This window comes from Micromys minutus (assembly GCF_963924665.1).
Source record: "Micromys minutus genome assembly, chromosome: 1".
Lineage (NCBI taxonomy): Eukaryota > Metazoa > Chordata > Mammalia > Rodentia > Muridae > Micromys > Micromys minutus.
In genome coordinates, this window is record NC_137969.1 from 129509774 (window position 1) to 129536581 (window position 26808).

The following is a 26808-nucleotide window of genomic DNA, read 5'->3' on the forward strand; positions in this document are numbered from 1 at the left end:
GGGAATTTTGGAGCGCATCTTTGGGAAGAAAAATTATGACTTTTAGGTTCCAGGATGACCATGTAGATTTGGGCAACTGCAGCTGAAGGTGTGGTCCTGGAATCTGAGTGGGAGACTGGGTCTTATTGTAGATCTGACATCCCTCACGAGCTGATTATTGCCCACATTTATCCACATTTGCCAGAACATTCTGTCATCTACCATGCAAAAGCTGTTTCAGGCTCTTGCCTGTTTCCTGCCTCTGCTTCCTAAAGGCTGGGATGATGGTATGTGCCAGTGTGCCCAATTTATACAGCGCTGTGGTGGTTTGAACCCAGGGGTTTGTTCATGGTGAGCACATACTCTACCAACAGAGCTCTAGTCCCCAGCCTTGGAAGGCTGCCATTTACCAGTGTTCACTTCTCTTTGGTGGCATGTTCCTCAGGCTCTGAGGGATCTTGATCAGAATATAGTGGTGATGGTGAACTATCTACATTTGAGAAGTCCAGGTCTCTAAGGGAGTAATGCCAGTCTACTGCCTCAGACGGGGGCCCTATGTCACCATATTCAAATGTGCCTTGAGTCTCATGATGTGACAGCTTATGGCCTGGGGGTTGGGTCCATGTTAATATATTCTCAGGGTCAAGGGAGCTAGAGTCATTTTCCAGATGTGTCTCACACACACACGAGTCTGGATCAGAAATGAGAGAGTTTCCAACATGAGCTTCCTGCTGGTCATGCTTCTCTAGAATCCTTTCTGATGTGATGTCCTCAGCACTTTCTGCTGATGTCACATTGTCCTTGTATTCCCCCAAGTTTCTGCTTGGGAGGGGCTGGCTGGTCCCGCTATTCTCCACAGATTCCTGTTCTTCAGCCAAGCTCCTTGTGTCCTGAGAACCCTCAGAACTAAGGGTAAACAAAGAGCCCTCATCAGAATCAGACTCGTAGTTGGTCACCAAGTCATAATGAGGGTCAAAAGGACCATCTCTCTGCACAGGCTCCTCAGTAGGAGTGACAAGATGGTCACTGCCCCATCTTGGCATAAGGGAGGGCAGGTCATTACATGGGATCTCACTGTAGTCATGGGAAAGTCTTTTCTCTACATCAGCTTCCCAGAAGCTTGGCTGTTGTGTGGCCAGCTCCCTAATGGAACTGCTCACTTGCCTTTCCTCAGAAGATTCCATCGGTGAGCCCATGGCTCCAAAAGGTTCAGGGCAGTCCTTTTCCATACTCTCCTTGGCCTCTTGAGTGTTTGTATGTGTTAGAGTTTTGGAGAAGGAAGCCACAACCTCTCTTGGCTGTGACTTTTGCAATTCATCCAGCCCATCATTGACAGAGCTGGAGAAAGTTCCCAGAGGGCCAGCAGTAGAAGACCTATCCATCACATCATCAAGTAGAGAATATTCCTGGGCTACTGTGTCATAATGTGATTCTTCAAAAACATTGTGGTGATCCTGCACTGGTGAAGTTGGCTTTCGAGCTTCAGCTTTTGGAAGTCCCTGGACTGCAGGATGGGCTACATGGCCATTTGGAAACACATTGACACCTCCACTTCCTGCCTCACTGCTGTCCTCAGACTGCACTGGGCTCTGCTGAGTGATGGGGTCCATCCTGTGGCTTCCCAGCATCTGTTCTGATAGGACAGCACTATGTGGGATGGGCTCTGTTACCCAGGAAGGGTTCTGGTTCTCAGAAAGATTTAGGTGGTGGGTTGTTTGGCATAAATTTGTCCCTTGGTGCTGTACATGTTGGGCGGCTTCAATGTCATCATAAAAACCCTCATTTGAGTAGGCATTATCCGAGCCAGGCCTTTTGTTCAAGCACCTTTGTTTCCATAATCTGTCAATATAGGGCCTTGCGAAAGCCCCCAGGCAGAAAGCCACCACAAATGTGATGAACACTGACAGGCAAATGGCCAGGGCAAGGTCTGGGGGCTTGTCATCCTTTCTGTCAGTGGCATATCCATCCTGGGAGTCTCTGAGCTCTATCAGGGACTGTGGCCATATCCCTTTGAGATCACCATAGCCAACCTGTGTCTCCTTCCCCAGAGTAGAAAGATGCATATTCATTTCTGCCTTGGGCCTCTCTGCTTTGCTCTGGATGAAGTTTTTCAGGTCACTTAGATGAGACTGAGGAAGGTGTGTATCCCTGGAAATTCTGATCTGGGGAGTATTCACATATGGCTTCTCATTCTCTGCAAGTGGGAGACAGAAAAATACACTGACAAGATGTTGGAATGACCCCAGGCTTTCAGACCTTCTGTGAACCCTCCTCAGTCTTTATCTAGCTATATCTTCAAGCATATGTCAGATGAAAAGTAATTTTATTTATTCATGTATTCATCCATCCATCCATCCATCCATCCATCCATCCATCCATCCATCCATCCATCCATCCTTGTTCAATGCCCACACTGTGCTTAGAGCTCTGCATACATTTTTATAAGACTGAGACATAAGCCTGCTACGTGCAGGCCCAAGAGGTTGTGTTTCTGACTTCCTGCCAGACTGATGCCCATAGAAGAAGAATCAGGATGAGATGGCTAACACATAGCTTTTCCTTCTGCCACACCCTCAACTACTTTGCATTTGCTAGAACATTCTATTAATTCCTTATTTGACCTGCCCTATTCTAGTGCCTGATTTGTTATAAACTCATAGTAGTATACAAGTATTCTCCAGTTATGGCAAACAGTAAAATATTCAACTTTGCCTTCTGTCAGAATGCCAGTCCTAACTGATCACTACTTCCTGCCGCTCTTCATGAATGTCTTCTAAGCTTGGTAGCTATGGCTTTGAGTTTGCTTTAATGACAGACCCAAATAGGTCAGAGTCAAAGTTGTTTTTTTTTTTTTTTTCATAAATCTTGTTTTCAGGATAGTTAGTGTAGTAGGGGATAAATCCTTCCCAGATCAGTGGTATGATCTGCTCATGAGAAAGGGAAGAGGATCAGATCGAATGTAACTTTACTTTTGAAAGTTCTGTGCATGTGTTGTGTACACAGAGGTCACACTCTAGAGGTTACAAGCATTTGGAATAATGTTTAAGACTTTAAAACTATTGCTTTAATCAATTATTAAGAATTGGGACGAACTTGTGATATTTTGGAAGCTTCTGGGCAAAATTTCTTTTCTAGCTAAAGAACTGATTCATTCATATGTTTCTTTGATGCCGTGAAGAAAACTATCAGAAGCCAAGGGAAATGGTGAAGTGCCAGGAATTGTCCTGTGACACAGCCCTGTGCTGACTGGTGGTGGTGTAAAAGAAAATGGCTCCCATATGCCCATGGGGAGTGGTACTATTAGGAGGTGTGTCCTTGTTGAAGGACGTATGTCACTGGGGGCAGGAATTGAGGTCTCAGAAGAGTTTCTTCCTGCTGCCTGCTGGTCCAGGTATAGAACTCTCAGCAACTTCCCCAGCACCATGTCTGTGTGCACACCAATGGTTTTCACCTTAATGATAATGGACTAAACTTCTGAACTGCGAGTCAACCCCAATGAAATGGTTTCCATCATAAGAGTTGCTGTGGTCATGGTGTCTCCGCCCAGCAATAGATGGACTTAGTCAAATGACTAAGATAGGCAGGTGCCAGCACCCTTGTCCTTTCAGGAGACTGTCATTACTTTTGACGAGACTGGCTTTTTAAATTTGCTTTCCAGGTAGAAATGAAAATATTTCAGAAATAAAAGAAAAAGAGAAAGATGCCTCTCACTCACCCACAGACATGTTGCAGATGGCTTTCCATATTTGCCTCCAGGATGCAGAGGTGATGTTTCGGGGATTGCTCTCACCACACTGCCGCTGGTCAGTGGCCAAGCCAAGTTCCGGGTGGGGCAATTCTAGAGCAATGGTCACAATCAGTGCAAGGGTGATCAGTGCATTGCTTCTGAGGTCTACCACCTGCTTGAAAAAAAGCAAATGTAGGTCAGTCTGTGCACGGGACAGCATGGAAAAATACATATCCATATGGAGGAACTATACAGAGGTACATCTTTCTGTACAATACAAATTCAGGTCCAGTAGAGAAGTCAGTGAAAACTGGGCTTAAACCCTACTCTGTCCAAAAGCCTCTGCAGTCTTGGCACTTGTTTTCCAGGAGCCTACCTCCCAGCATGGCTGCATGGATTAGATGTATGTAAGAGTTCTCCAGACATCCAACACCTCATCTTCTTTCTTCCTTATGATTAAAATCCAAACACACATGCTATTGCTGTTCAGAATAGCATCCAGGCTAAGAATTTCTCAAAATACCATTACCTTGGAAGTTGCAGAGGATGGTTACTGAAGAGGCCATGAAACGCAGGAGAGCTGTGACTGCATTTACTCAGGTGGTAGCACATGGTTCTCTGTGCATTTGTGTCTGGCTGTCCAGTGTCTGCAAGATTTCTCCTGCAGAGTTAGAAATGTGTGTGCAGAACCAGGGGACAGAAATGACTCAGTTGCTCAAGTGGCAGGGCAGGGTGTGCTGAAGCTGGACACTGCAGTGTGTGACACAGCAGGAAAAGTTATGTTGGGTATGGCTGGTTAGTGCTACAGTAGTGTACTGTATGACAGCCATTCTGCTCAGTAATCTATCTATCTATCTATCTATCTATCTATCTATCTATCTATCTATCTATCATCTATCATCTATCTATCTGCCTATCTATCATCTATCTATCTATCTCTCTACCTATCTATCTATCTATCTATCTATCTATCTATCTATCTACCTACCTACCTACCCACCCACCCACCCACCCACCCACCCACCCACCCACCCACCCACCCACCCATCCATCCATCCATCCATCCATCCATCCATCCATCCATCTATCTATCTATCTATCTATCTATCTATCTATCTATCTATCTATCGACCCAGAGTCTCCCAAAAACTTCCACAGTTTCCTTTTCCCACAGAAGAAGAAGCTAAGCCACACAGCATATTCCACACAGAACATAGTTGGTATAGGCATCTGGGTCAGCACATGTATGTACTCAGTAAAGAATGCAAATTGTAAATCTGGTATGGTAGAACATACTTGTAATCCCAGTACTTCAGAGATACAAACAGACAGGCAGATCCAAAGATAGAGGTTGGATAGTTTGAGACCATCCTGAGCTGTGTAAGACTGTGCCTCAAGCAACAGGAGTGGAGATTCCATAGGCTTAGAAGACAGTTTTAGTATGTTCTGGCCTGGTAGCTGTGTGTCTTCATGTCAAAGCAGCCCCCTCTGAGCTACTGCATGAGTCTAAAGGAGATATCTGGAGACAGGTGGTGGTAGCGGAACAGAAAATCAGAAAGCAGAAAATGCCAGCCAATCTTGTTTAACAAAAGAGGACATGTCTGACAACTAGAAAAGTCGAGCACTACCAAGGTCAACAATTTCTCTCCCTTCCACCAATAGCCGAAAATCCACTATATGAACCAGGCTGACTTCAAGCGCATGCCAACCCCTTCCCTTAGCCCCTTGACCAAGGCCGATTTTTAAATAAGTGTCTTATATTGTACAAATTCTTGAGACAAGGGAAGCCAAACAACCAAACTTCACCATGAACAAAAATCACTAGGAACAGGGTGGGGGGATGAGAAAAAAAAATCACTAGAAATAGAGTTGAGTTTTTCACAAATTCAATGAGGGTGATTTCCCTGTGTTGAACAGCTAATTGTGCAGTCTTGATGCTCATGGAAGGCTCCTGAAAATGAGAGGCAGGGGGTCAGGACTAGGAGGAAAAGCACTTTGCTTTGGCCTGGTGTTGCCCAGGGTCAGAAGCTTTTCCCTTCCCTGTGTGCCTGGCCTCAGTATCACACTGAGCTATCATGTTCTCTAAGCAGACATTTCCTTTCTTAGTGTATTTTTGCGTCTTGGCTTTTATTTTTGTAATTACAAATCATGGCACTGAAAGCCAGTCTGGAGAAAGGAAATGAATGAAATAATTCAGAAAGAATAATTTCGGAAAAGAGACGAAAGGGGAATTGTATCTTGGCAAAAGAAACCCCCACTCTGCTGCATTTGGATGGTACATATATTCCGGGAAGGCCGGGAGAGCGGCAGTGTATTACAGCACAAATCACTGTGTCGGAGAAGACCGAGATAAGATTAAGAAAAGAAAAGCTAATTTGAAATGTCAGTGAAACCTATTTCATCTCATTGAAGTACGCTGCTGGATTTATGCTTTGAAAATCTATTTGGCTTCTGAAAAAGGTACCCCCACGGGAAGACAATATAACAGGGCAAATGTGAAATTCATCTTCCAGAGGGAAAAAGTCAACCACTGTGATGTGCAGGGTCCTGGTACCAAATGTCTTCATCATGGTCCTCCGCCAGTATTTGGAGCCACGCCCACTGCACAGAAGAGATTGCCAAGCACAGGACTGGGAGGGGATTCCTAGTTTTGGCAAGTTGCAGATTATGGCTCCCTGCCCCCAATATGCTCAGAGCTGATATACAGCTTGCCTTTGCTATTATTTTTAACCTTGAGCTTTGAAGACTTATATAAGACAACAAAATGCAGAGGAGGGAACACAGGACAAATTCTACATATAGATGTGCCCATAACCAGTTATGGCTTCTTCATAAGCTGCCAGTCTCTTGCCACTGAAGTAGGGAGCACCGCCAAGTGAGCGGGGAACACCGCCAAGAGAGCGGGGAGCACCACCAAGTGAGTGAGGAGCACAGCCAAGAGAGCGGGGAGCACAGCCAAGAGAGCGGGGAGCACCGCCAAGAGAGCGGGGAGCATAGCCAAGAGAGCGGGGAGCACAGCCAAGAGAGTGGGGAGCACAGCCAAGTGAGTGGGGAGCACAGCCAAGAGAGTGGGGAGCACAACCAAGTGAGTGGGGAGCACAGCCAAGAGAGTGGGGAGCACCGCCAAGTGAGTGGGGAGCACCGCCAAGTGAAATGGGGATTTTCTGCTCTAATAACTTCCATGACAGACAGAAGCCAAAGTGGTTCCCCATAATCCTACCTTCTGGTATTCAGGCTTTTAAGCAATTCCTCCTCTCCAGTGTAAGTGGAGCATTTGATTCAGTTTCTAGCCAATTGTCTCTAGCAGCAACAAGGGGGTGCCACCTTTCATGATGACACTCCAAAAATAGAGATGCTTTTCTTACAGAGGTCAGAGAATGTCAGAGAGACTACTATCTCCAAGGGAAGATGGTCTATCATGGACGGTCTGGTGGAGAACACTAAGTAACCTGAGGACAGACTTAACCCAACAGCTGCTAAGGAGCTGAGCCCTCAGTCCAACCTCCCAATAAGGTGGCCGCTCTTCACCAGCGAGGCCTTCAGGTGTGACTGCAGCTATGACACCAGTGAAGTCTCTTGAGTGACCATAAGCTGGAGGCCCCCCAGCTTAGCTATATCTGAATCCCTGCCCCACAGGCATTGCAAGGTGATCTATGTGTGCAGTTTAGCTCCAAAGCCATGGTAAATTGTGATCCATCAATAGATAACCAACTCAGCTACACTGGCGAATCTCCCATCACCCATCCCTTTGCTCATTCAACAGGTGTTTTAAAATGCAGCCGGCTTAGTTCTAGGAAACAAAATCCGATAAGATGTGTGCTCTGTAAGTACATGATTACCCTTCGGTGTGAGGAGGGGTCAAGGCATGACCAAGCAACCATGCTCAAACTCTGCTGACAGTGAGGAAGCACGGAGCCATGGTGACGGCTTCTGAAAAGAGAGGCTAAGGAAAACCTGGAGGAAGTGACATTCAGCCAGAGCTGGAAAGACTCATAGCCCTAGTTCTTCTGGGGTAGGAGAGAGCCGGAGTGAACACAGGCAGGACAGCAATGTACAAGGCCACAGCAGCTTGAAAGGAGGCTGAAGGGCAGGCAGGGGTCAGGCCCTGGCTGTAAAGCTTGGAAAGTTTCTAAGCAAGAGGAGCAACACTGTTAGATCTGGATATTAGAGGACAGCTTATCATCACCACGGGCGGTGTTTTAACTGCTTCATACACAGTTAAGCTCATTTCTTGCAGGGAACCATTGTATAGATGGAACACTAAGGCACAGAGATACTGGAACTTGATTGTGCTGTGGATGAGCATTTAGACTAGATTCCAGGAAGTGAGCACCCCTCCCCCACTTCATCACTGCTTCCTCAGACTGCCTTCCAGGAAGAGCGTGGAGCGCTCAGGGAGCCATGGTGGTCGGAAAGGAACGGTGGACACTTATCTTTAATAGTCTTTTATTTAATGCTGAGGAACAACCTACAGTCTCTGTCCAGGCTTCCTACTATGACAGCCATTAGCCATGTGTGGCTACTGAGAATTAAAATGCAGAGATATTAGACCTTAAACCATTAATAACTCAAGAGCTAAGAAGATAGCCTTGTGGCAATTTTTGGTATTTAAAAATCAGTATGTTTAATCTTTACACACCAAGAAAACTTTGACTATTTTCATGTTACATTTTGTTTTACATGTATTTTATGCTCATTGTAACTAGTAAGATTTCAATGCATACTATCAAACCTTTAAAAATGCGGAGATATAAAACATACACTAGAGATCAAGGGCTCTGTTTGAAAAATAGAACATAGGACTGGAGAGATGGCTTGGCGGTTAAGAGGTCCTGAGTTCAAATCCCAGCAACCACATGGTGGCTCACAACTATATGTAATGGGATCCGATGCCCTCTTCTGGTGTGTCTGAAGACAGTTACAGTGTACTCATAAATAAAAAATTCTCTATAAATTTTTTATAGAAAAATAGAATGTAAAATATAACCTCAGTAATATTATAGTAATTATTCATGTAAAAGCTGATTTCATGATGCCCCACTATGAATGCCAGGGGCATTTGGAGTAACAGGTGACATGTGGTGACTGGTGCACATATATGAACCATTATGACTGCTGTTTTTACTGCTCATGTATGCTCTGGGCATGAAAACTACAGGGCCATGGCCAGCAGCAGCCAGCATGGTCCTGATCTGGTGACATCTCGGCATTGGCCTCCATGGCTCAGAAAGACCTCCCAAATGATCTGGTTTGTGCAAGAGCCTAGGCAGGAAGTACCATTTCTTTGTTTGCTTGTTTAAGACAGTGTCTCATTCTGTAAACCTGGCTGGCCTGGAACTCCCTATGTAGATCAGGCTGCCTTCCAACTCTTAAGGAACACATTTAATTCCTTGCCAACAGGTCAATGGAAAATTGGAGTTGAATTTAATTTGATTTGGTAAATAATATAACAATTTCTTTCTTTCTTCTCTCTCCCTCCCTCCCTCCTCCCTCCTCCCTCCCTCCTCCCTCCCTCCTCCCTCCCTCCCTCTCTTCCTTTCTTTCCACCTTCCTTCCAACCCTGCTGGCCTTGAACTTTATATGTAGCTGAGAATGATTTTGAACTTAATGATTCTCTTGTTTCTACCCTCTCCCCAGAAGACAACTAAAGGCTGAACCTAGGACCCATGGGATTCTAGGCAGACACCTCACCAACACAGCCATATTCACCCTAATATGTGACTTCTTGCTGCTGAGAATTCTTAAGCTCTTGTCCATTGCTGTGATCTTTAATTTTTCAGCAATAGGCTTCATTTGTTTCAGGAGGCCCTAAATAGACACACACACCAACAGCCAGCACCCCTGCACACGGAGACACTTAAAAGGAAACAGCCCTCTAATCTAGTTAACCACACCTCTGTATATTTAAGACGGTTGTAAGATAGACGTTAGGACCTGTAATTTTTTGAGTCCCTTGAAGGTTTCTGCGTGAACTGTGCAGATCTTGTTGCTCTTCAAATAGATGCTCTCCAGCTGCAGACAGCCATGAAAATCAGACAGCCCAGTGCGAACTCTCCGGTTGAATGACAGACCCAGGCTCTGCAGTGACTTCATCTTCCACAGCCCTGAGAAAAGGAAAAGCAGCTGAAAGCCAAAGCTGCTGCTATTTGCTGCTGCGTGGTATGTGCTGAAACCTGGAGATATTAATGGCCCTCACGTGGGGAAGTTGTCAGGGTGTATTAACATTGTGAAAAAATAAACGGTCTTAAGAGAGAACCAGGGCCAATTAGCATGTGAACTTATTGAACAGGAAGAAAAAAAATAGGAGTCAAAGTAGTATGGACCGTAATCACAGTGTTCTTGGTGGGATACATATCGTAGGTATGGATTCTGAGTAGGCAGAAGTAAGAAGTTGAATCTAACTATTAATAGTCATTACAGTCTGGTGTGAGATGGCCGAGGGGGAGGAAAAGCTATGGAAAAGGCTTTCTTTCAACCTTATGTACGTTGGTTCTTTCTTTCAAATGATCATGTGCTATTTTTATCACACGTTTACTTATTAGTTTGTCTGTTGTATATTTGTATGGCCATGGCGCAGTCTATGTGCAGAATGCAGAGGATAACTATCAGGAACTATTCTTTTCTTCCGCCACGGGGGCGGGAGTGGGGCAGGATTTGAACTCAGATCATCAGGCTTGGCTGCAGGCACCTGTTTTACATACTGAGTTCTCTTACTAGTCTAGTGTGTGCTCTTATAAAAAAAAGGGTCAATTTCTAAATAATCAAACCATGATTAAGTGAGTTGATTAACAGATGTTAATTTATTTAACTGTGAGTCAAACTGAATGGCATGACTATGTTAGCCCAGGAAAAAGTTATCCAGAGGCTTTATTATTATATAAATGAATTCTTCCAATTTTCAAGTTTTCTTATTCAGTTTTAAAAGCTTTTTAAAAATAAAAGGTCCTCGTTGTGTATGATCATTCTTCATGGTCCCGTATTACATAAGAATATATTTTTGTGTGTGCAAGTGTATACTGTATGTTGATTATCCACCCCATCCCTCCCTGTCTGTCCTATTTGTTCTGTTGGAGGGTTCTTGTAGGTGCTTTTTTAAATTGGTTCTTCTACCTCTGCCTCCCTTCCAACCCCCCAACACTAGGGAGAGAAAGAAGGTTAGAGGGGACAGAGGTGTGGAACTCTTTAGACTACTTCCTGCTGGTTAGGGGCACTGAGTTTCTTGGGGCCATTCCAGTCTTCATTGGAATTCTCCAACTTCTTCCTCTCAGCTGTTTGCTCATGACCACTTGACAAACCCCAACAGCCAGGACCAGGAGCAGGGGGAGCAGCCGCCCCCACAGGCTCTCTCAGGGCTCTTTCATTTATACTCTCTCCAGAGTTCCCAGAATTAAACGACCTGCAACTGGCAAAAATCACGCCCCTGCTAGTGCATGAGACGAATCGTTAGCACCTGCTGTGGAGCCACCTCTTATCCCACACATGGGATTAAAACAAGAACATTTCAAAAAACATATCTGGGTTTTTAAACAAGCCAAACTCCTTGCTGTGGGTTCCGATTCTACCTCCACAGCCCACACATGCACATTTTCGTTTTTAGCCACACCCATTCTCTTAACTGTGTATCATTGGTATTATGACCATTTTTAAGTATTCTTAGTTTTCTAAAGGGAAAGAGATGGCAGGTAGGCTTTGCTTTCTGGCGCAAGAGTCAGATGGAGATCTAGCCTCTGCCTTCCTGTTTTCACTTTGTTCTGAGACATATCCAGAAGTTCCTGTTGGCACTGAGAAGTTAGACAGAGGATGAGGTGCCAGTCACAGAAGTGTTGCAAACTTAATTCCCAGATGGGTCTCCCAGGAAGGTGCTTGCAATTGCACATTTTCTTCAGTGCTGTTCTCAAACATTAGTTTTTAACGTCGCTGTAGAAGATCAAATTGGTTCAGTTCTAGAGGGTTTCTTATGATTATGAAGACAGAGGGTAATGCCCTGAAATATGTAGATGAGCTTGGCTACTTTGTGGGTTATTTTCTGCATTCTTTACCCCCTCTCTCCTGGTTTACCCCCATTCATTAGATAGGAGAGAAAGAAGGGCAGAAGGGAGAGGGATCTGTGAATCTAACTCCTTTCCTTCTTGTTTCTTCTTTGAGCATGACTACTCACAACTGCCCAACCCCACCTACCCTTAACAACCAAAAATCCAACAACCCCATCAATTACAGACCCTCTTAAAAGTTCCCAGTATTCCAAATATTATACAATCGCAGACGCTATCAGCAGCTGGCAAACCACATGCCTGTGCTCTGTTAGAGCACAAGGCAAATCATAGTCAGCTGCTGCCGACATCCCCACCCCTGGGACCAAACAAAACAGAGAAACCAAAATTCTAGAATTATCACTACAGACATGTCTTTACCATATAGATAGTAACAGGTTCAACTGAGTTACACAGATTAAGCAAGAAAACTTTAAATTAAAAAAAAATTCATCAAAAGATCATGATGCTCTTGGTGCTGACAACAAATCCTCCCTTTCCCTTGAAGCTTAGTGTGGTGGAATAAGACATGTAGACAAGAAACATTACATTTTAGGCAGAGTGGTTCATCGTCCATACCATACCTGACTATCAAAGGATCAAATATTTCCTGAGCAGAATGATGTGAACTCTTGTAATGCTTGGCCTACACAGAGATCCAAACTCATCTAACATTAAGGAGTCAATGCAAAATCTTCACCTCTTGCTTCTCTGGAAAGACTAGGAGTTCCAGCTTGTGTAAGACATTTGGGTGGAACTGATCGAAGGCTGCTGGCTTTAGATGGGGCATGAGCTTGTAGAAAGTGATGAGAGAAAGTCAAAGCTGATATTAGTTAGCAAACGTGTGTGAACTACTATATTACTTTGTACACGTCTGTGCCTGGAGCCCCTCTCCAGTGCCTGCTGTCCAGCACGCCAGTACCCCTCTTCCAACCCTTCTCAGTTCTTCACTCATCCCTTCTTCCAACCCTTCCCAGTTCTTCACTCATCCCTTCTTCCAACCCTTCCCAGTTCTTCACTCATCCCCCTCTTCCAACCCTTCCCAGTTCTTCACTCATCCCTTCTTCCAACCCTTCCCAGTTCTTCACTCATCCCTTCTTCCAACCCTTCCCAGTTCTTCACTCATCCCTTCTTCCAACCCTTCCCAGTTCTTCACTCATCCCTTCTTCCAACCCTTCCCAGTTCTTCACTCATTCCCCTCTTCCAACCCTTCCCAGTTCTTCACTCATCCCCTCTTCCAACCCTTCCCAGTTCTTCACTCATCCCTTCTTCCAACCCTTCCCAGTTCTTCACTCATCCCTTCTTCCAACCCTTCCCAGTTCTTCACTCATCCCTTCTTCCAACCCTTCCCAGTTCTTCACTCATCCCTTCTTCCAACCCTTCCCAGTTCTTCACTCATCCCTTCTTCCAACCCTTCCCAGTTCTTCACTCATTCCCCTCTTCCAACCCTTCCCAGTTCTTCACTCATCCCCTCTTCCAACCCTTCCCAGTTCTTCACTCACCCCTTCTTCCAACCCTTCCCAGTTCTTCACTCATCCCCTCTTCCAACCCTTCCCAGTTCTTCACTCATCCCCTCTTCCAACCCTTCCCAGTTCTTCACTCATCCCCTCTTCCAACCCTTCCCAGTTCTTCACTCATCCCTTTCTCTGCTCTATCACAAGTGCTGAGAGGCATTCAAATGGAGGCTGAGGAGGGAGGCCAGTTGTCAACAACCTCTAGACATTTCTTCGTGCAGAGGATATTCCTCCATATTTAGATGTGCAAACACATGGGGTTGGGAAGGGCATGCCAGGCAGCATTGGGAAAGCACTACAGGCTCGTCTGACATTTCTTGTGCTTGTCTGGCCTATTTAGAAATGTGATTTCATGCTTCCTAAAATATCCCAACGCTTAACTGAACTGACTTTCTAGGAGCTCAGCTGAGGAAGAGCGTATACTACCTTTGATGGGCAAGGAAACAACTATTTGAAAGTCCTGAGAAACTGCGCACTCTTTTTCCTTTTCCTTTTTTCAAGACAGGGTTTCTCTGTGTAGCTCTGGCTGTCCTGGAACTCGGTAGACCAGGCTGGCCTTGAACTCAGAGGTCCACCTGCCTCTGCCTCCTGCAGATTAAAGACCTGTGCCATCACCTAATTGGGTTCTTTTTATACTCTAAGCACTTCAAAAATCTTTTACTTTTAATATTCCCAGAGTCCTGGGTGTTTGTTTGCTTTGTCATTTATAAACAAAACACCAAGGCAAGAGCTTTCCCGGTGACAGGGTAGAAGGATCTGGGTCAAAGCTCAGATGTCTTAACTATTCATGACCCTGTATCTGTGCCTCAAAGCTAAACACAACAACAAAAGAAACATGGGCAGATACCAAAAGATCTTGAGTGTAAGAGGGGGAGAAGAAGAACTCCCGGGGTGTCTTAGTCACTGGCCTGTTGCTGTAAAGAGACACCATGATCAAGGCAACTCTTACAGAAGAAAGCATTTCACTGGAGTCTTGCTTCCAGTTCCAAAGGTTTAATCTTTCATCATCACGGCAGGGAGCACAGCAGCATGCTTGCCAGCATAGACCTAGAGAAGTGGCTGCTAGTTCTACATCCAGCTCTACAGTCTAAGAGGATCTGGGCCTGGCATGGGCCCTTTAAATCTCAGATCCCACCTGTAGTGACACACTTCCTCTAACAGGGCCACACCTTCTAATCCTTTCAAATAGTGCCACTCCCTGGAGACCCAACGTTCAAATATATGAGCCTATGGGCTATTCTTATTCAACCTACCACATTCTACTGCTTGGCCCCTATAGGATTATAGTCATGATGCAAAACTGCATTCAGTCAAACTCCAAAATCTCCATAGCCTGTCACAGACTCAACACTGTTTAAAAGTCCAAACTTTAAAGTCTCTTTTGAGATTCAAGGCACTCTCTTAACTCTAAATCCTGAAAATCAAAATTAAAAGTCAGATCCCATGCTTCTAAAATACACCAGCACAGGATATCAATCACCATTCCAGAAGAGAGGAAAGGGAGTGTAGTGAGAAAATACGGGACTAAAGCAAGGCTGAAAACCAGCCGGGCAAACGCCAAACTCTTGTATTCCTGTCTGACGTCAAAGGGCTCCTTAGAGCTCTGACTTCTCTCATCTTTGTTGACTGAAGAACACTTCTTTCCCTTGGGCTGTTCTCAATCCCTGTTAACAGCTCTCCTTGGCGTGTATCCCATGACCCTGGCAACCAACATCTTGGGGTCTCCAGTGAAATCAAGGCTTTGTTTTCACAGCCTCTCCTAATTTTGTCTCTGGTCCTCCATGAAGGGACACCCCTGACACTTCTGGCCTCAACAGTTTTCCTTAGATGCAGAGGGAGACTCCACAACCACTTTCTTATATCCTTGACTCTTAAAACCCAAACCACATGGCCAAAGCTAACAAGTTCTGATGCTTGGTGGGGAAAGAACTTGGCCCCTTGTTCAGTTATATCTGCAGCAGCTTCCTGTTGTAAACATTTGCCTTCACTGCCTAAGCTTTTCTTTAATTCTTTCCCACAAGTTGGAATCTAAGCTGTGTGGGGTCTGGCCATGAGGTCAGCACTCCCTTTATCCGTTTAGCATTTGGGTTTTCTTTAAACATTTTATCTCCTTGAGCATGAATATAGCTCCATTACATTTCCTGGTGCTCCCTTTCACTTCAAAGTGTACATTTTGCATTTCTCCTTGTCCCACATGTTCCTTTTAATTGCAGATCTGCATACCAAGTCACCACTAGTACAAGTAATCATGCATTTCTGCCAATGCCATTAATCCAAAATGCTGCAGACTAGCCCAAGGCAGATAAGCAGCCACATGTTTGCCAAATATCACAAGAATGGTCTCTAAGGAAGCATCTAAGGAAGTGTTCGACATCCTTAGTTATCAGGGAAATGCAAATCAAAACAACCCTGAGATTCCACCTCACACCAGTCAGAATGGCTAAGATCAAAAACTCAGATGACAGTAAATGCTGGCGAGGATGTGGAGAAAGAGGAACACTCCTCCACTGTTGTAAGCTGGTACAACCACTCTGGAAATCAGTCTGGCAGTTCCTCAGAAAATTGGACATAGTCCTACCTGAAGACCCAGTTATTCCACTTCTGGGCTTATACCCCAAAGATACTTCAACATGCAATAAGGACACATACTCCACCATGTTCATAGCAGCCTTATTTATAATAGCCAAAAGCTGGAAAGAACTCAGATGTCCTTCAGTAGATGAATGGATAAAGAAATTGTGGTACATTTACACAATGGAGTACTACTCAGTTATTAGAAACAATGACTTTATGAAATTCCTAGGAAAATGGATGTATCTAGAGAATATCTTCCTGAGTGAGGTAACCCAACCACAAAAGAACAGACATAATATGCAGCCATTGATAATTGGATACTAGCCCCAGAAAGCACTATATACCCAAGAAACAACTCACACATCATATGAAGCTCAAAAAAAGAAAGACCAAAAAGTGGAAGCCTCAGTACTTAGAAAAAAAAAAAAAAAAAAAAAAAGAGCAAGAACAAGTGTATAGCACTCATTCAGAGTGGGATACACCTAGACCTTAAATCATTAATAATTCAAGAGCTAAGAAGATAGCCTTGTGGCAATTTTTGGTATTTAAAAACCATTATGTTTAATCTATACACACCAAGAAAACTTTGACTCTTTCCATGTTACATTTTGTTTTACATGTACTTTATGCTTATGGTAACTAGTAAGATTTTAATGCATACTATAAAACTTTTAAAAAGTCAAGTACTCATATAGTTTTATTCCAAAATGATCTTAAAAATCTGTACATGTGTCTCTCTTTAAAAAAAAAGTTGTAAGGAAAAAAATCAAAAGAAAAAAAAAAGAATAGTCTCTAAGCCACTTACTAACATTCTTTTCTTTTGAAACTTCTGAGCTGGGCCCCCAGTTTCCCCTAGCGCTGTCTTCCATGCTCCTGCTAGGATTGTCCATTGAGCCCCATTTAAAGTGTCCATTTGCTTTTTTAGTCCAGAGTCCCAAGTCTCCCATATTCCTCTCACAAACAGCATGGTCATCTCTGTCACAGCAATACCTCAGAGTCCCTGATACCAACTTCAGTCTTACGTTATTATTTTATGTGTATGTTTTCTTTTGCCTGCATGTATGTATGTATGTATGTATGCATTATGTGTATTACTGATGCCTATGGAAGTCAGAAGATGGTGTTGGGTCCCCTGGGACTACAGTTACAGATGTTTATGAGCTGCCATGCTGGAGCTGGGAATTGAACTTAGGTTTTCTGTGAGAGCAACAAGGGCCATTAGCCTATGAGCCATCACACTAGTTATGTATGGATAATTTTATATATGCCAATCAGATCAATCATCTTAATTAAACTGTCACTTCAGCTAGATTCTTACTGATTGCTTGTCTCCTTGATTTATTCATGAGGGATGGTGAACTATGGTTTAATTTTTCTTTTACCGAGGATCCGGAGGTTTCATTGTTAAGTAGGTTTATGTCTAGGGTTATTATTATCTTTAAAGAATTAGCCTCCTTATCACTATGAAGTACTTTTCTGTATTGTGATAGTTTTTCTTATTCCAAGGCTTTTGTCTGGAATTATTGGAACTTCTCTGGGCTGGGAGTTGGCTCAGGGGATAAAGCGCCTCTTGTGAGAGCATGACTCAGGCACAGCCTCCTGGCAGTCTCCTGAAAGCTGAGCACAGGGGTTCGAGTCTAGAACCCCGCTGTGAAGAGGCAGAGATAAGAGGTTACGTGAGAGACCCGGACTCAGAAACTAAGGTGGAGGGCTGGAGATATGGCTCAGTGGGTAAAGTATTTATCATGCAACCATGAAGACTAGAGTTTGGCCCTCATATAAAAGAAGCCAGAGGTGGTGGTAGGTCACCTGTAAACTCAGCAACTAGTGGTGGAGTCAGACTCTGGCGCAGGCCGGCGAGGTGCATGAGCCAAAACTGAAACCCCAGGTTCAGTGAGTGACCTCGCCTTGATGGAAGGCGGAGACCATTCAAAGAAGTCACTTGTCATACCTACATTAGCTGCCTACTTGACACATCCTAGGAAGGTTTTAACTGGTTAACTGTCAGGTTGGTTTGTGGACAGGTCTGTGAAGGATTATCATGCTTGTTATAGGATAGTCCAGCCCATCTGGGCAGCACAATTTCCTGGGCAGGTGATTTTAGCTCATGTCAGGAAACTTAGTACAAGCCTTTAAACCAGCCAGCAAGCAGCATTCTTCCACGGTTTCTGCATTCAGATTTCTGCCCTGGGATCCTACCAGGCATCTTCAATAATGGGATGTGACTTGGAAGCTTAAGCCAAATAACCTCTCTTTCTCGGGTTGCTTTTGGCTGGGGTATTTTATCAAAGCAATGAAATAAAACTAGAACACGCAGTGGCAAACTTGGGCCTTCACATATACACACGCACATACATATGCATATGCACTCATACATATGTGTACTCAAACATAGTACAAGTATTCATTCACATGAACACATGCATACCTCATGCATATACACATAACATATTAAGATGGAAAGCATAGAGGAAAATACCTGGGGACAACATATGCATCACACACACACACACACACACACACACACACACACACACACACTTTTCTTTCTTTTGATGAATGCCTATCTAGTAGTTAATCTTTCTTTATACAACTTCAGTGCAGCATTTAGGCCCTCCCCCATGATAGCCTATACACCAACAGGCCAATGATTGACTTATGTGGATTGATGTTAAGGTGATACACGATTGGCCAGTGGGGAGGTTAGGCTGGGGAGAGGGTGAGATGAATGGGAAGGACAGAATAGACTAAGGGTGTGGAGAAACATCTGTGGTGATGGCTCAGTCATACCTGGAGAGGGGAGAATGGCTTATCATCAGAGCCAGATGGAAGAATGCTTCGAGCAAGCAAGGGTAGAAACCTCTAACACTATGGAGGCCCACACAAACGTGAACAAAGCAACATGGCAGTTGAGAAATACCTTGAATTGCATATAGACCTGGAAAATTTGCAGATCATCTGAAAAACTTTTAATAGTCTACTGTACCTGAAAAACTGGGGTGGGCCTCACAGTAAGAATTGCAGGGTTGTCTATTAACACCAAAGGGAGCAAACGCTCTTTTGCTCTCTTCCCTCCTTCCCCTTTTCCCTCTCTCCTCACTCACTTCCCCTTCTCCCTTCATGGCCAGCCTCTCTCTACTCCTCTACATTCTCTCTCTCTCTTTCTCTCTCTCTCTCTCTCTCTCTCTCTCTCTCTCTCTCTCTCTCTCTCTCTGTATTTCTCTGTCTTTACTACTCCCTCAACTCCCCTTATACCCTAAATAAACTCTATTCAATACTAAGAAAAAGGGGAGGGGGAAATAGTGCTAAGTTATTTTATATGATGTCACTCTGTATTCCAGTTTTTACACAGAATCTGTGATCTTTGCTGATCCTGTATACACCTCATTCTCAGAGATAAGACTTTCTCGTGTTAAGTGAGTTGTTTAAGGTCAGTAGGGCAGGACATTTTTTCCAACTTCCCTTACAAAGCCAACCCAAGATTTCTCAAGAACTATTTCTTGTGGATATAGGTTTTAGTATCAGGAATCTCTTCCAACCTTAGAAAATTACCGGTATGGTTTTTTACAAATGACCTTTCCTCCTTAAGGTCCCCCAAGATGGAGTTAGGTGATTCTAGTAACCCATCTATGTTTCCAGGGTGCATTTCTAAGTGGGGAAATGTGCTTCTTATTTGAGCCACTGATAATGGTTAGTTGAAATGAACAGAGTTGTGCTGTGCTGCCCAGTATGGGGACATCCCACAGCAGCTAGACTCTGTGTTTTCAGAGAGAAACATTCAATACTGAGAGGAAAACTCAGAAGCAACTTTGAGAAAATGGAATTACAGAACTTCATTCTGATGATTACCTAGGTTATGAAGAGATGGAATTGAATCATCTAGTATCTAAGTGGCCAGAGGCAGTCCTATTATTTCCTGGAAATCATATTAAGGTCAGTAAGTAAAAGGGTGGAGTCCAGAGTCTAGCCACTACCTCAGTGAGCACTGTCTTTGAACTGTGAACTTTTACATGCCTTCCCAAGTGCTCACTAGATAACACAGAACAATAGCATTATGGATTCATGTTCCAAGTACTAAATATCAGAGCAATGTCTAAAATGATTCAGTGTGAGATGTTTTATTCAGTATGGCCTCCCTTATTGTGATCAAGGCGGGCAAGGGACTCAAAGTCTGGTCCTCTTAGCTTAATGTTGTTCATACATTTTATGTCTTTAGAAATTGAGTTGATTTTGGGAACAATGGTTATTTGTATTTATAGAATCCAAATCCTGTGGGTAAAAGAATACAGAGCCTTTTGTTTTATAAGACACCGCATTTTCTTTCTTGCTCAATTCTGATCACTTCGAATGTCAACTCTCATCTAACCTGAGGCCACCGGTCTGACCTGTCAGCCTCCCTGGAGCCACAGAAAGGTGTTTGTCCCAGCATAGTCACTCCATAAAGTTCTGAAATACTGCCTAGTGAGGGACTTAGATGCTGACCCCATTGCTTTAAATATGGTTTAAATTCTAAGATATGATTTCTGGGGCTGGGTGTGTGTCCCTAAGACGACATGCATCATGGGCTTAGTCCCTGGCTCGGAGTTACTGAAACAAAGTGGAACCTTGAAAAGATGGTGCTCACCAGGAGGTTTGAGGCCACTGGGGACATGCCCTGGATGGAGCTGTTGGAGGTGTAGTTCTTGTGCCCTGTCTTTGCCTAATATCACGAGGTCAGACACTTCTATCGAGCGCTTCTATCATGATGCTCAAAACAGGTCCCAGAATGACAGAACCCACTGCCACGGGCTGAAAACTCTGACTTCAAACCTTTTTATGTTTAAGTTGTTCGTCTCAGGAATTATGTTACAGTTATATAAAAGCCAGTATGCTGGTTTTTGAAACTATTAAAAGATATCATTTCAAAATTAAGTTAAGCTATGTGGTTGATGTCTACATGTAAGTGAGGGCAGGCACAAGATAAGGCGAGGCCTGTGATTGGGCAGTGAAAAAGAAAGGTGGATGTAGAGTTTTGGAAAGCTGGGGAGAGTTAGAAGGAAAGGGAGAAGAAGAAAAGATGGAGGAGGATGACCAGAACCCATGTGGCTTTCATTAGCCACAGGTAGCTATGAATATCTTAAGAGGGATGGATTCTACAGGACAATTCATGTTATCTAGGTAGGCAGATTTATCAATAACAACTGGCTCTGTGGATGTTTTATGGAGTGAGAATTTGATATAAATCTGATTGATAAATTACAAGCTTCAAGAGTTTTGACTTTGTCGGATTACTGGGAATTGTGACCATAACCACAGGGAGGTGGGTGATTGGAATGTGAGCAGAATTCGCAAAAGAGTTGCAGGAGGGCAGCCACTGCTGGGGACAGAGAGTATCAGGAGGTAGTGTGGCATGGTTGCTGGAACCATACACCATTGTTTAACATTTACCACTACAGGGCACCACCCCTCTCTTAGTTAGAAAATAAACGATTCACCTTTTTCAAATAATTACTGCTACAAAGCTATTATAAAGTTATGGGTGGAAGGTGGAAACATCATTATGATTAAATTACTGTCTGGTGACTCTTTTGTATTGACCAGTCCCTGACTAGGGTGTTTCCTCAACATAAAGCTTATTGGTGACATCACAACTGACTTAACACACAAGAATACCCGACAACAGATTAACCAATGTGATGCTTCAACTTTCTAATAATGGGCTTTTCTGAGTGTCATATAAACAGGCACTATTTAAAGACACAAGCCATGAATTATGAAGCTGTGTATGCTATATGGCTAGTTGCTTGAGAGCTGCCTTCTGTGGTGTTTCTAATTTATTATTGCTCAGGGCTAGTAAAGCACAGCTAAGTAGACACACAGCACTCTGCTCATGAATTAGAGTGGGGTATGGCTCCCATTCATGGCAATAACTAACATTTTAAAAGACAGTTTGAGATTTAGAGAGAAGCAAATTAATCATTTATTTCTAAGTACACTGCTGTTTTCAACTCGTGCCAAGAGAGCAATAAAAACTAGTATTTGCAAATCATGTTCAGGTTTCCAAGCTACCTTTCCATCTTTTAATTGCTACCACATCCTCAGCATGTATAACTTGCTGTATTTCAGCAGCATGAGGGATCTTTTACACTGAATTGCCACAATTTGAATAAAGCTCACGGAGTCTTTAATTTATGATGGCTTGAGCTACTACTACTACTACTACTACTACTACTACTACTACTACTACTACTACTACTACTTCTTCTTCTTCTTCTTCTTCTTCTTCTTCTTCTTCTTCTTCTTCTTCTTCTTCTTCTTCTTCTTCTTCTTCTTCTTCTTCTTCTCCTCCTCCTCCTCCTCCTCCTCCTCCTCCTCCTCCTCTTCTTCTTCTTCTTCTTCTTCTTCTCCTTCTCCTTCTTCTTTTCCTCCTCCTCCTCCTCCTCCTCCTTCTTCTTTTTCTTCTTTTTTTGGTTTACAATGGTATGAAAGTATATCACACAACCACTGGTTCACACCTTCAGTATTGTGTTCAGTGTTACATGAGATATCTACCCAACATTTTATCAGAAAATGGACTTTGTGTGCCATGGTCTTCTTTAAGCTGCCTGCTAATGTAACTATCAGAAAATGGACTTTGTGTGCCGTGGTCTTCTTTAAGCTGCCTGCTAATGTAACTGTTCTGGGCATGTCTAAGGGAAGGTGGGCCAAGCAGCGATGCCTGGTGGATTAGGTGTCTGGTTAGTTTCTTTTCTGTTGCTGTGATAAACTACCTTGATAAAGCCAACGTGTAAGGATAAAAGGGGTTTGTATCACAGTTCCAGAGAGCCAGGGCTCACTGTGTGTATGTGTATGGGGGGGAGGTCATGTCCAAAGGTAAGGTGGTACAGGAACAGGCAGCTGGTTGAATACATCGCACACTAGCTTTGAAACTGAGAAAGATGGCAAGAGCCCTAAAGCCCACCCCCAGTGATGTACTTCCTTTAGCAAGATTTTTGTCTCCTTTTAAAATTTCTGTGTCCTTCCCAATCGGTGTCATTAGCTAAGGACCCAAGTATTCAGACACATGAGCCTTTAGTGGGAGTTATTTAATATTGAAACTCCAACAGGTATATATAAATGCATTTCTGACTCACAGCACTTGTGACCAGTGATGGGTTTATGGTGATTCTAGACCAGGGAGCATCTGCATTAGGCAAACGAGCAGAAAAGAAAAAGGGCAGGTCAGAAGCTGGGACAAGCTCCAAGCAGCTCATCTCACCAATTCCGCCCCTTGGAGATGGGATTCAAGGTTGTGTGGCCAGCCCTAGTCAGAAGTGGGGAATGGCAAGGGGGATTGTAGGGCACCAACCTGGGGCAAACTTCAAGTGGATGTTCACTACAGTGAGCTCACATCACAAATGACTGTGATGCCCAATCAGATCCGGACATTACGTGGACCTATGGTGTCCAAATCCTTCCCATCTTGAAGGCATTATTTGCCAGAACAGAATTCCAGGGGCAGGAGTGGCTTGTTTTGTTTTCTCACTGTTTCTTCTACAAGTTTATCATTTCCCTTCTTCTATTCTTGAAGCCAGAAGTTTAACCTCACAAGGAAGAAGCCCATCTCTACCCTGGACCTTTGGCCTGGAAGTGAAATTACACTGGTCTCAGCACCCTGGAGAACACATCTGTCCTCATGAGCCACGTTCCCTTTTCTCTCTATCTGAGGAGACAGCAGGGCTGCTCTATGGTCCCTGGCAAAGCTTAGGCAGAAGAGTCCCAAACCTCAGAAGAGGGAATCCCCAGGGTTTTTCTCAAAAAAGAAAAGGGAAGAAGACAAAGGGAAGGCTTTCCTCCAAACTGAAAGTCTGATAGGAGATGTGTTCTGGAATTCTGCCCCAGCTGAAAAACAGGACTTGGAATGGGAAGAGGAGGACTTGTGTAAGGCTGTTGTACGTTCCCCTGAAAAGACCCTCCTTGGGGCTATGAGTCAGAAATTTCCTTGTTCCAGAAAACTGAAGGCTGTCACCGGAGCCCAGCTTAAGCTGCAGCAAGAAATTATGGTTTTGGTTTCATCGTAGGAAGGTTTATATGCAACTTCATAATATTGAGATATTCCTGGTCTACACTTGGATGACAACGAAAAAGGCAAGATGTGTTTCAAGAAGAAAAAAATTATAAATATGGAAACATGCTTGATTTAAATGATCTTATATATGAAAAATACCTGTATACATTATTTCTCACTGCTTGCACATATTAATAAGAATGTGCAGCAATAGACACATAACCAGGCATGGTAGCACTCATGCTTAATCCCAACACTTGGGAAACAGGCAGGCAGATCTCTGGTCTACATAGGAGTTCCAGGCCAGCCTGGGCTATAGAGTGAGACTCTCTCTCAGCAAACAAACAACAAACAAACAACAAACAGCCCAAACCCAAACTAAATACATTAGAGATTATTATCTGGCAGTCAGATAGTCCTGGTGTTCTCGACAAACTCATTCAACATTAATGGGAGTGGAAAGCAGGCATTATTCTTCACTAATTGTAAATTCCTCTGGCAGGCAGTGCCTCCCGGAAACGCCTTGATTGTATCTGCTCGGTCACCGCATTGCTTTCCCAGCCGCTCCCTTGAAACTGAACACGAACACCGAACTCCCGCTGGCATAAAATGTCAGCTCCCCACATACTCTTCCTTGTCCTACCCATCCTTTCACACTGCTCACCTTTCGGAGTACCACTGAGTCGATTCCTTTGAAATATCAGCATCTTTAGCCAGGGAAGTCGGCTTCTGTGGTGCTTTTGCTGTGAGGAAGAAGGCAGAGGAAGATCCACGGTGTTTGTTTTCTGTGATGTCTGACTTGTAGAAGACCATTTCGGCAGGAGATCTCCATTCCTCTGGGACTCAGGGTTGAGGGAAATACTGATTTTTCTTGATGGGTTTGCCACTGTTCCCACAAAGCAAAGGCCTGTAACTATGATAGTAACTCTGGCGTAGAAGTCTTCCATAATGCCTAGAAAAGGGTAAACAAATCAGACCATCCAACATAGCATGTAAAAGCAAACGGCAAGTCAAAAGCAGAAGATGTAATCTCCAACGTAAGATTTAGAAAACATGCTTCATTATCAACCAAAGCGAACATTTGATTGCTTAGAGATTGGGTTCGGAAAAGAAAGTACCCAAAAAGCATAACTGCAGTCTAAAATGACAGGGATTCACATTTAATGGAAAGACGTCCCCTCTGTCTTCATGAAATGCACACTGACTGACCAGTGCCTTACCTCTGTTTCCCCAGTGCCCTCCAGCCTGTGGACTGGTCTCAAGTGAGTCCAACTTCCTCCCACAAAAGCCTCAGCTCTGCGTCACCCGCACTGGGCAAAGTCTGCCGAGCTTATCCAGGACACCGTCATGTGGTTTATGGCATGAATGGCTGCAGTCCCACCTCACAAATGAACAGAAGGTGCAATCACAGGCCAGACACTGGAGCCTCTCCTGACCAGAGCCGCAAGCTTTCTGTTTATGGCTTTTGCTACTTTTCACTTGATTTTAAAACCTTTTAAATATACACAAAGTAAATAAAAATGGTCATGAAAAAGACTTTCTGCTCCCAAGCCATGAGATGTCATAAAATATAGAAACACCGAGTCTCCTCCCCCTCACTCTTGAGGGGCAGCTGCAGGCTTTGAAGGCAGCGTGTACACACAAAACAAAGGCTGCATGCATGTGGGAAAGCACCCGTGAGAGGGGAAACAGATCTATGAGGTTTTTCTCCAAGATAAACCCTGTGAAAAACCAGAAGACACACAACTTTTCTCAGCCACAAGTCACCCACCCCTGCCTGGCCTCTCTGTCACATCTGAAATGCTCGAGTAGCCTTGCTGAGCTTCCTGCCCTGGCTCCCACCCCCCTCTCCGAGGAAGGTAATTCCAGGGATCATTCCCTGCCCCCTCCCTCTGGCCAAATACTATTTTCCATATGCAGTGTTTCTCCTTCAAAAAGTTTAAGTGTTCCTTTAATTGTCTATAGTCCAAATCCCCAAGGTAGGCATTCCAAACTTCCGGTACTCTAGCTACCCTGATGAGCCACTCTTGTAGGGTAACTGCAAGCTGAGGCCTGGGCTAGGGATGTCTGTCTACCTCACAGTCAAATGAGTTTTTCATCTGCCTCTAACCCATGATCCATGCCATTCCCCTCTATGGTCTGGACTGTGTACATCCATCAGTCTTATCTCGCTTTGTAGGGTCTGAACCTGTCTTTTGTACAACAGCCAGTGCTTTTGCTTTCCCTATACTTTCAGTAAATATTGAGGGAACGCACTCAGTACCATTCAGCCTGACAGAATGTCAATGCCATCACACACTGTTAACATACAAAGCAAAGAGGAGAGCAAGTATCTCCCCCACCCCGCCTCCCTGTGCCTCACAGGCTCTGGAGTCTGTCACTGGCTAAGTTTTCTGCATGAACGAATGCACAGAATGAAGGACCTTCTCACTGCAACTTCTAAACTTCTGTTTCGTGCAAGGTCAATGCTCCCATATTTTAAAGGGCATCTAAATTTAGGTACATAAACTGCAAAGGTGCCCTACCCCAGCAAGGAGTAAATTATATTATACCCCTTATGCAATACCAAAGCCTGAATTTGTTTTCTTGGTCAGAGAGAGATTTGTTTTGACACTAAAGTTAATTTGACAATGATTGACGCACAATCATTGTGTATACAACTGGATGCCAATCTGATGTAACAGTAGCAAAAAACCAATATGGCTATCATAAGTATGCACATTCTTTCAACAGTGAAGAAAAAGATGAAGTTAAAAGATACATTTTAAAGCAAGATCTAAATGAAAGGCTTTTATAGCCCTACCCTTTTCAAGGTGAAGAAACTGATACGTGAATAGATTTACACTAAAAACAGGCAGATTAGTATAATTTTATGTCTACAATGAAAAGAAACATTGTGTTACATACAAATATCTACATGTGAAGCAAAGCCAAAACCAAACAAAACCCCCAAGACAA

At 43.8% G+C, this 26808-nt stretch overlaps 1 protein-coding gene across 1 annotated transcript; it reads right to left on the reverse strand.

Moving 5' to 3' along the window:
* Positions 1-111: 111 nt before the first annotated feature.
* On the reverse strand, positions 112-24641 carry LRRC66 (leucine rich repeat containing 66). The gene is made up of 4 exons (XM_080933771.1): positions 24515-24641; positions 9641-9810; positions 3695-3878; positions 112-2173 (listed from the first exon to the last, which is right to left on the reverse strand). The coding sequence occupies exons 1-4, from the start codon at positions 24555-24557 to the stop codon at positions 396-398; spliced, it is 2175 nt and encodes a 724-aa protein (XP_080789897.1). The 5' UTR covers positions 24558-24641; the 3' UTR covers positions 112-395.
* Between the last annotated feature and the right edge of the window lie 2167 nt (positions 24642-26808).